General features: G+C 41.3%; 1 protein-coding gene across 3 annotated transcripts; it reads left to right on the top strand.

The window, feature by feature from the left end:
* Window positions 1–13: 13 nt before the first annotated feature.
* LOC116377737 (Golgi-specific brefeldin A-resistance guanine nucleotide exchange factor 1-like) lies at window positions 14–9,783 on the top strand. Of its 3 annotated transcripts, XM_031839447.1 has the most exons (13): window positions 14–1,234; window positions 1,745–1,780; window positions 3,213–3,360; window positions 3,634–3,854; window positions 4,079–4,247; window positions 5,512–5,723; window positions 5,989–6,087; window positions 6,235–6,429; window positions 7,275–7,467; window positions 7,610–7,747; window positions 7,843–7,931; window positions 8,039–8,241; window positions 8,411–9,783. In XM_031839447.1, exons 1-13 carry the CDS (start codon window positions 1,226–1,228, stop codon window positions 8,556–8,558), a joined length of 1,860 nt encoding a protein of 619 aa, XP_031695307.1. In that variant the 5' UTR covers window positions 14–1,225; the 3' UTR covers window positions 8,559–9,783. The 3 variants fall into 3 exon arrangements, with proteins under 3 accessions (XP_031695307.1, XP_031695308.1, XP_031695306.1); XM_031839448.1 differs by lacking the exon at window positions 1,745–1,780; XM_031839446.1 differs by lacking the exon at window positions 14–1,234 and having other exon boundaries at window positions 1,241–1,780.
* Window positions 9,784–10,249: the final 466 nt, after the last annotated feature.

Below are 10,249 nucleotides of genomic sequence, written 5' to 3'. Positions count from 1 at the left end.
CACACACACACACACACACACACACACACACACACACACTCTCTCTCTTGTGAACAGCAGCCAGTATTGCTCATCAAATGCTGGGAAGGTTTATTTATGGCTCAGGTTTAAAATGTTGAGATTCCCACCAGGATATTGGCTGTTAAGCAGCCTCTCATCTTAGCACACGTTGTACATTCCTTTTGTATTGTTTCTTCTGTTTGGGGTTATAAAAAAGAAGGAGAAACAAAACACATTAAAGGGGTACTCTGGCAATTCAGTATTGCACTTCCATTGAGTCGGGGGACCATAAAGGCTGATCTACTCTAATTTATAGAACAAAAACTAAATCAGAGTTGGAGATACTGACTTTTAGAACTGAAGTGATTGGTCAATTAATCAATCAGTCGATCGTTACGACAGTAACTTGAATCTATTTGGGTTTTTGGACATTTGAAGATGTCATGTTGTACTATTATGATGGACATTATTCACTATTTGTTTGAACAAGTGGATGAACTGTTAATCCGCCGTGACAGAGTAGAAAACTCCATGTTCACAATTTGCTCTAAAATCTGTTTTAGGTAATGTTATTACATGTGGTCAGATACAAAGGAACCCAAAGTGCATCAAGAATGGACTGTGATCTGATCACTGACATCCAGATGTGTGGCGCATTAGGCTTCACATTACACCTCAGGACAGCAGCTTATGTGGCATTCTCACCAAATCACATCAACAACACAGTGAAGGATTCTAACCAGCTGTTAACATGTTAACATGTTCAGCTACGGCCGGCATGGTAAAACATGTTGGTAACAAGAAAAAAGTCACCTGTTGAGTTGAGCTGAGCCTCACAAACTACTTCACAACAGAGCAGCCGCGCAATGAAATAGTTTACCAGCTCAGTTTGCGTCTGTTTTCTCTCTGACATGGAATATGCTCCTTGGAAGGTTGATGTTTGTTTAAACCTAGCATCTGAACCAGAAAATCAAAAAGAAGAAACAACATGGATGCCCTTAACAGCTACTGTCTTTATCGGCAACATCATGACTAACATTTTACTTACAAATTCATTATTTAGATTTCCCTGTACCTATAAGGATGATGCCTGGACAATAGAGTTATGTCAGAAGTTTTTTCTCCAAAAGACTGTCCTAACTAAATTCTCTGGTTCTTTTTTTTTTCTTTTACTTCCAGACTTCCACAGTTCAAAGAGGAGGCCAAGAGTTTTGTGGGTGCCAACATGAAGAAGGTAAAAGCACTGAAATGTTGAATGTTTGTGTGCTCCTTTTCTAGTTTCTACTGTCTGGGTTTTGCTCATTGTCATTGTGCCTTTTCTAAGGTTTCTGTCTGTTTTATTTCTTTCAACTTTTCTATTATTGTTGGCTGATAATGAAAACAAGCTACATACTGTATAAATACACACAAAGTCAACTTTCCCCTTTCTATCGTTTTGTTTGAATGGCTGTCGTGTTGCTGCTATACGTGTCAAATTTATATCAGACCTGAATATCGAGCTGGAGGCAGTTGCTCCAGCAGTTTTTGCTTTTTGCATGGTCTGTCTGCCCGTCCACTCACACTGCTCATTAGCTGGCTGCACATTCTCTAGTGGTTGGAGCCCATAGCGGCTGTGTCTGTGGATCCCCCCCCCCCTCCCACCATGCACAGTGTATGTTCCGTTGTGTGTTTTGTATTTGTCCCACTGCTGACATGTTACCCATCACTAATCACGGGCACCTGCTCGCTCCCCTTCTCTTCTGAGGCTTACAATATCTTGTGGAAAAACAAACGAGTGCAGGTAAGGAAGATGACTTTCAGTATTTAGGCTGGACAATCTCTCCCTGTAACCTTTCCCGTGTCCTTTTTTACAGACCGCACCAGCCGCCCAATTTTCTTAACTTGGCTAGAAGGAGCAATATGCTGTATTTAAGAGATCTTAAAAAATCAACTGATGTTGACGAGTCGTTATCAAGTTAACATAGTTGACTATGACATGTCTGTGCTTGTGAATGCTCACATTACTTTAATATTATTATTTAATGTTTAGTTTTTGATTGTATCTTCTTTTTGGCTTACACCCTCATGCACATGTTTCAGCTGCTGTGTATCATGCTACCCATGTACCTTCTCAGCTGTTGCAGGATTGAGCATGTCTCGGTAGTTTTTCTGTTTGTTTTTAAATCAACTTAAGCAGATATAAAAGAGTCTAAAACTGTGAATGGTTTGAATAAATGAACACCAACACTCCCACTGAAGCAGGACCTTTAAAAAGACAGCACATCACACCAAAGCAGAGGGAGTGGCAGTGGCTCTTCTTAGCTTACAGTAATTGTGTGCATGAACATACAGTGCTGTTTTTTTTCTTCTGAAATGACCTGCTGCTTAATCCACAGCTGAAGCTGGGCTGGTTTTAGGCCATGATCAAATAGGATGTTCTTCACCACTCATTTCTCAGAGCACCAGGGTTACACTGATAGCCAGAGGGGTTTCTATGTGCATCTACCCTTTGGGTCCCAATTATGTCATACACAATGATTATGACAGGTGTATTTTTGCCTCAGATATTTAAATTAGCTTTTTCTGTTTGATTAACTATCATGTAGTACAAGGGAAACAGTGTAATAAATCCGAATGTAACAAATTCCAGATTTTATTTGAAGCAGCCCTGGGACAGTTCAGTATGTAGCTTCAGTGATGCTGTTGGATTGAAAATATGCAGCTGTTTATTTGACAATGTCTTTCATTTCAAACAGTACTCCACCTATTTAGCATTGCACTCCTATAACATGATCAAACTCAGGAAGGACATTTAAAAAGGTCAACACAAGTAGAGATATCTTCTTTTAATTCCATGCATTCTCCTTGCTTTTCAAAATCTCCTTGTGGTCTTCAGGCCCAAGTTACTTCACAGATCTCCCTCTGGGCTCTTTACAGCTGACGTACTCGCCAACACCTGGAAACACACTTTGATGTACAGTATTGGAGAATACCCCTTTGTGATTTGGCAAAGCTAAGAAAAAGTAGCTTAAACATTGTTGGACTAAATGGCATTTATTGTGATTGCACCCTTTAAGCTGCTCACAGCTAGTCTCTTATTTTCTGAGAAGAAAAGAAGCATCTTCAGAGAAACAAATCATCCTCTCTGATCATGGCCTTAATCTGTAATGATGGTCCAGTCGTACAGCGAGTTTGGAGAAGCCCTACTCAGTGATCCACTCTGTTTCCTCTAGTTGAAGATGCGTGCCGGTGGGATGAGTGAGTCATCCAAATGGAAGAAGCAGAAACGCTCGCCGAGGCCGCCTCGCCACATGGTCCGAAGTCCCTCCGGTCAGATGGACTCAACCCAGTCCAGCACCCTCAGCAACAACAACCTTTCATGTAAGAGACAGACTATTGTGATAGTACACCCATTGTCAGCTTTCAGGACTTATCAAATTCTACAGTTGCCTATTCTCTTCTTTTAAAAGTCTTGGTGGGGCCAAACGTAGACAAGGATGACGTGCACCTTGTAATGGAGCATTGTCTAATGTTGGCCCCATTTTCTGTCAGTGCATGAGGAATCTGTGGTGGACCTTTCTGTACATATTGCTGCTGATTAGGTGAAAACACATCATGCTACACCATGCTATAACCGCATCTCTTTCCCGTCAGGTGGCGTCCCGTTCATTGAGCAAGGCTTGTCCACCTCGAGCCTAGACAGCGCTGCTTCGTCCGTTTCCAGCCCTACAACCACAGACAGTGGCCTGGACACCTGTTCCAAAGCCACCTCCAGGGAAGACCTTTCTGACCTGGAACAGTGTAACTCATCTCCCACCACCCCTTGCACTGCTACCACACTTCCTGGGCCCGAGCCCGGCTCTCCGGATGCACAGGTGTGGATCAGTTCTTGCATCACAAACATTGTATTTATTTGATGAATATATGTTCAGCTTTTCCGTATCTCCATGTTGACTTTATGGAATGGTGTCTATTGTTGGTGACTCTGTGTGTATTCTAGTAGCTCTAATGAGATCCTCTACCATTTCTTTGGAACTAATATGTGACTTTAACTTTTATGACGACCAATGATTTGCGTTCTGTTTCCATTTGCGTCTAGTTTGAGGACAGGCAGGTTGGACCGGTTCATTCGGCCTCAGTGGAGTCCATCCCTGAGGTTCTGGAGGACAAAGACTCCGTTACAGAGCAATCAGACGGCACCTCTATCCATGACATGGACTATGTCAATCCCAGAGGAGTGCGTTTCACACAGTCCACACAAAGAGACGGTAAGGATGACTCTGAATTCTCTCTTCTTTTGTAATCTCACGTCTGTTTGTTTCGTATTGCTGCATCCCACTGTTTCCTTGCATGAAAAGATGGCTCTCTTGATACAGTTTCCAAAAATCAGTGCATACAAGTTGACTTTGAGAGCTCTTGGTGTTTTCTTTACACACTGAGAACATTGTCTTGAGACATGAAGACTATATCTACACTAATATGTTTCCGTTTAAAACCGGGGTTTTAAAACAAAAGCGATCCATGTCCACACACGTCTCTCACTCGTTTCCTCCGTTTCGTTGTTGTCTGTTCTCACACTCGTAGCTCTGCTGGTGGCTGAAGTCCCTGTTGCACTGGAGAGCATTTTGTTTACAGTTTCTTTGTGAACTTCACAGTAGTTGTGCAGAACAAAACAAGCATTAACAAGAAAAGGAAAGTCTTTTTGTCCGTCCTCCTCAAAGCTGCAAACCATGACTTCAGACGTCCACTCCGTAGGGCTGTTAACGCCGCTAGACTGATCGCTCTAATAACAGCTGCTTCCTCCGTATGTCAGCAGTAGTAGAGTTATGAAATGCAGAATATAACTGCACAACAGCTGCTAGTAAAGACAACAAGAACAGCAACACCTGTAATATGGTATCAATGTTGAATTAACCTGGTAGTCGATCGGTAATCAATGCTGCTGTTGTTTGTTTTCTTCTGGCGGTGTGACGAATGAGGGAAGGACTACTCATGACTGCTAAGACCCAATTAAGTAGCAAATGTAAAATGAGCGAGTGTAGTTGGTAAATGGACTGTACTTGTATAGCGCTTTTCTAGTCTTTCTGAACACTCAGAGCACTTTCACACTACTTGTCATCATTTACCCACTGATGGAAGGGGCTAGGTACCACCTGCCTATCAGACTATCCACATTCATACACCGTAGGCATAGCTACAGCTCTTGCTCAAGGACACATTGACTAGCGGAGCTGGGGATCAAACCGCCAATTCTCTGATTAAAGGACGACCCTGCTCTCCACTTAGCCACAGTCGCCACGTCTACATCATCCGTTTGCAAAGGTCCACATTTCTGCCGTCCACACTACGACTTAATCTCAGAGTCTTCAAACTAAACACGCGTTTCCAAGCCTCTCTGTTTTTGGGGGGGTTAAAACTCCGGAGTAGTGTGGATGCTAGATGTAAACATAGCAACAGATATGCATTTTTAAATGGAAAGGTAGTAGTGTGGATGTAGCCGAAGTCCTTTCCTAACCTCTGTCTCTCCTAAAGGAGCGTCCATTATCCCTTATGGCCTGCCATGTCTAAGGGAGCTTTTTCGCTTCCTGATCTCACTGACCAACCCACACGACCGCCACAACACTGACGCCATGATGCACATGGGCCTGCAGCTGCTGACTGTAGCACTTGAGTCAGCACGCATTACTAACTACCAGTCATTACTCGGACTGGTCAAAGATGAGCTCTGCAGACATCTCTTCCAGGTGAAGTACAATGTCGAAACCAATGCTCGTAGTGTTTGAATATACCTGTGTTTGTTGTTTTCAAATTGGTAAGAGTAAGATATTTTCCCTGCATTAGTGACAGTTGCTATGAGAAAGACCTTTTTTTCTAAAAGCTTTTTGAACAGTTTTAATGGTTTAACTAGCATCAAGAAAAAAACCAAAAGTTGTATTTGGAGAAAACTGGACTGATTTTCGATATTATTATTTGAATGTATCTTTTCTGATAATTATGTCTGTGTTGCAGTTGCTGAATGTGGACCGTATGAACCTCTACGCTTTCTCCGTACGAGTTTGCTTCTTGCTTTTTGAAAGCATGAGAGTGCATCTTAAGTTTCAGCTTGAGGTAAATATGTAACTAGTTTGTCGATCGTCTTGCTTTTTATTCATCAAATGATCTTTTTGTTTTGTCAGTTGACTGCCATCCATATAAATGGTAATCGTGATCCTGAGGAGCTAATAATCATCATCACCATTTGTGCTGACCTGGCAGATGTACCTAAAGAAACTGATGGACATCGTCACGTCGGAGAACATTAAGATGCCCTATGAGATGAAGGAGATGGCTCTGGAGGCACTGGTCCAGCTGTGGAGGATTCCCAGCTTCGTCACTGAGCTGTACATCAACTATGACTGTGACTTCTACTTCTCCAATCTGTTTGAGGACCTCACCAAGCTGCTGTCCAAGGTAACATCCATATAAGATCACTTTTAGCATCTTACTATTTCACAAATACTTTGTTGTACAGAAGAATGTGGAAGTCCTTCTTGGATAGGCCACACTTCAATCCAAGTGCTTCCTTTCTATTTGTAATGCTTTTCTTCATGAATCTTTAGCTACATTTTGTAGAACAAGAACTAAAGCAAAATCTGTGGGTGGTGAACATTTTATCTTCCGTCATTTTAAAAGTTAGTGTTCTTTACCACTGATGTGATGGATTTAAAAACATTACATTTTTAGGTTTTCTGCAGGTTTTATTAAGTCTTAACTTTTTACTTTACAAAGGTCTTGAATATTCTTTCTTTCCTGCTGTAGAAGGTAACATTTGTTATACACTGTCATTGAAAAGTTTGGAATCTTCTGCCAAAAAGCCTGCCTGTGTCCAGTCAGAAGTGTGAGAGGACTACTGCATTATGTCTTTATCTTGTAGAAAGTCTCTTCAGATAGAATAGGACACATTTCACGTGTAAATAAAAGATTTTTGTCTCTGTTGAAATAGTTATTTAAGATTTAAGAAGAACAACATTACTGTACCAGCTGATTCCAAACTTTGATCTTTAATCAGCTGGTTATGGTGGATTGTGCGCGCTGGAAGCTATTTTAGCCTTTCTGTCAGTTCTTTTTTCAGTCAGCTCCACCAGACCTATAGAAAAAATATAAATCAACTTTTGATTTGACTTTTTATCTGCATTTCTATTCTTTGACCTGTATGACTTGCAAAAGACACTACATTGCATTTTATGTGTCATTCAAAAACGGTCTTGAAAAGTCTTGAATTCAATTTGGTGAATGCCATCATTTTTTGCCATCAGAATGCGTTCCCAGTGTCGGGGCAGCTCTACACCACCCACCTCCTGTCACTGGAGGCTCTGCTCACAGTGATCGACAGCACTGAAGCCCACTGCCAGGCCAAGGTGCTCAACAGCACTGCTCAACAAGACCAGTCAGAAACACTGCTAGAAGAGGGAGAAGCTTCCACCATCAACGGAACAGACACTACAGCTGGTATACACATCACACTACTAATACTAATGATTATTACTACATCTTTAAGGTCAAAATACTAAAATAACAACTTGAATGTTAGAGAGTGTTGCCCTTGATAGTTTTTATTTTTTTAAAGAATGAATTTTGTTTTCGTCTACAGATCTTAATAGTCTGGGCAGCACCGATGATCTGAGTCTTCCACCAGCTGAGAATGCACCAGTGTGTCCACCAACCAGTGGACATCTGATGGCAGAGAAGATGAGACTGGGTAGACAGGATCAAGGAGACAATGACTCTGGTGAGACTTTGATCTTATGGACAGTTTTGCTTAACAATCTTCCTAAGCATTGAGATGGAAGCTGATTTAAATGTTTACATTTTTTGTCCGTCCAGCTGAGAAGAGAGCCCTGAAAAAGCCTCAACGTTTCTCGTCATTTTTACCTGATTCCCAAGAGTTGGTGGACATTAGAACCAAGAAAAAGGTGAGCGATATCGATTGATTTAGATTTGTTGTATCATTACACAACCACAATTAGTTATAAACTCTGTTGCTACACCTTCGAACCACCTCTTTCTATCGTATTTCCAGCTGCTGATCACTGGCACAGAGCAGTTTAACCAGAAGCCCAAGAAGGGAATCCAGTTTCTGCAGGATAAAGGTCTGCTCAGCAGCCCTTTAGACAACGACCAGGTGGCCCAGTGGCTCAGAGAAAACCCCCGACTGGACAAAAAGATGATCGGCGAGTACGTCAGCGATCGCAAGAACATGGAGCTCCTGGACAGCTTTGTCAAGTATGGTGAAGTTCCAGGGATTATTGCCCATTTGTTTATCATTCAAGTGTGATTTTTCAATCTGGTTTGAAGGGTGTAGAGGTTTTGGTTTCTATGAACATTGGTGTGTTTGATGTTAATAAAGTGCTAAAAGATGTTCGGTTTTGATAATGTCGATCTATTTTTGCAGCACGTTCACTTTCCAGGGGCTACGTATCGATGAGGCCCTGCGGCTCTACCTGGAGGCGTTTAGACTCCCTGGGGAGGCTCCTGTCATCCAGAGACTCCTGGAAACGTTCACAGACAACTGGCATGTAAGGCACATTTGGTCAATTTAATTTTACAGTCTGTATTACAATCTATTAGCACATTCAGATTATTAGAGAACAAGATTTGTAGCCCAACTGTCCAGAGCTGTGGACCTGTTATACTTCTGACTCAAGTCAGATTTTAACTACCAAGGTGAACTCAGTAGAGTGCAGGTCTCTCATTTATCATCGTTGCGTACACACAAAACCAAACCTGAAAGAGGCGTAGGCCACTTCCCACACAAAAGTTGTGATCTATAAAAACAAACTTGACAGGAGAATGTGCACACCTGAAACTTGTGACCAATGTGTACGCACATTTTAGAGACGCAGGTGACGCGGTGAAATGAAGCCAGACTGTAGAAATGAAATGTGAGAGGCGTCATTATACGTATAAAGACGCCTCTCACACATGTCACTTCATACCTCATGTGTACTTTGCACTTATAACTCCTCTTCATCATAAACAGTCAAACCAGCAGTGTTAGTTGTGCTTGTATTAGTGAGCTATAACTATTCCGTACGCACCATTCAATTGTAAAAGATATAAAGCAACTCAATATTTCACCAGCGCTTTCTGCTCTCCTCAGAGGAGAAGAGAGGGCCGATGCACCAACACTTACTGTATCTTCAGCTGTGGAGATAACGTTAGAAAGTGTTAAAGACTTGCAGAACAGACCGTCAAATGTTTTTTTAAATATTACCAAGTATGGCTTTAGTTTTTGTGAGGAAAATTGCTGCAGTGAAAATGACTATTTATTCATTTATGGTCTATTCCATAGAGACAAATGCAGCACACTGTAAACAGACAAACTGACAACAGCTATGTAATGTCACCATGGTGACTGTCAATCTACCTTCTCCAGTCACCTCACTTGGCATGTGTTCATCACTTGCACATAAGGAGTGTGGAAAATAAAGCCAGTAACAACTCTGGCACAATCACTCCATATCCATATTATCATATAATACAATCGAGCCAAAACACAAAGGGAAACTCACCGAGCTGTCTGTCCATTCAGCAGCGGCTGAGTAGTGGAGAGGCACAGCAGTGTGTGACTGCGGTCAAGTCAGCAGACACTCAGATCTCCGTGGTCAACTCAGCAGACACTTAAATTTTAGTGCAGGTCAACTCAGCAGACACTTAAATTTTAGTGCACCTATACGCTGAAACCTACGGTAAACGCAACCAAACGGCACAGATCGGGAGCAAGCGAAGGATTTTGCAAAGTTAGCGGAAAGATTAACGTGAAACAACTTCCGGTTTTCTACAGCCGAACATCCGGTTTTCAAAATAAGATGCCAACAAAGTATATATATTGCATAATGGAAATAAGATTAAATGAATTATATTCCAATAAGTATAAAAAAATGATACCTTCATCTCCTGAGTTAAAGGGAAAATACACCTAAATTGTGCGTAAAGTGTCTTTATTCTTTGATTTGAGGGTTACTGGAAATTAATAATACCTGACTGACAGTCAATTAAGATGTTTTACTAAGCAAAAACTCTGAACTGAATTTATATCTTCAAATGGCAAATTTCTGAAGTTTTTAAAATTTCTGAAGTTTTTAAGGTGCTATGAAAATGTTTTTCTCAATAATTCCCCACAATGACTAATACATATATGTTCAGGACAAAAAAAGGTTAATATCACAATATTTGAGCTGCTACAAAAATATTTGTCTCAATAATTCCATACAATGACTGATGTATATGT

The sequence above is a fragment of the Anarrhichthys ocellatus genome, unplaced genomic scaffold, assembly GCF_004355925.1.
Source record: "Anarrhichthys ocellatus isolate YVR2014 unplaced genomic scaffold, GSC_Weel_1.0 scaffold1617, whole genome shotgun sequence".
NCBI lineage: Eukaryota > Metazoa > Chordata > Actinopteri > Perciformes > Anarhichadidae > Anarrhichthys > Anarrhichthys ocellatus.
This window is presented reverse-complemented; position numbering and strand designations above follow the sequence as displayed.

What these genes read in the sequence shown, in the direction of transcription:
- LOC116377737 (XM_031839446.1), top strand. Translation starts at nt 1,643, where the DNA reads ATGCACAGTGTATGTTCCGTTGTGTGTTTTGTATTTGTCCCACTGCTG. An exon ending in GGAAAAACAAACGAGTGCAG is followed by an intron (nt 1,781 to 3,212) that starts GTAAGGAAGATG and finishes TGTTTCCTCTAG; the next exon opens with TTGAAGATGCGTGCCGGTGG. An exon ending in ACAGTCCACACAAAGAGACG is followed by an intron (nt 4,248 to 5,511) that starts GTAAGGATGACT and finishes TCTCTCCTAAAG; the next exon opens with GAGCGTCCATTATCCCTTAT.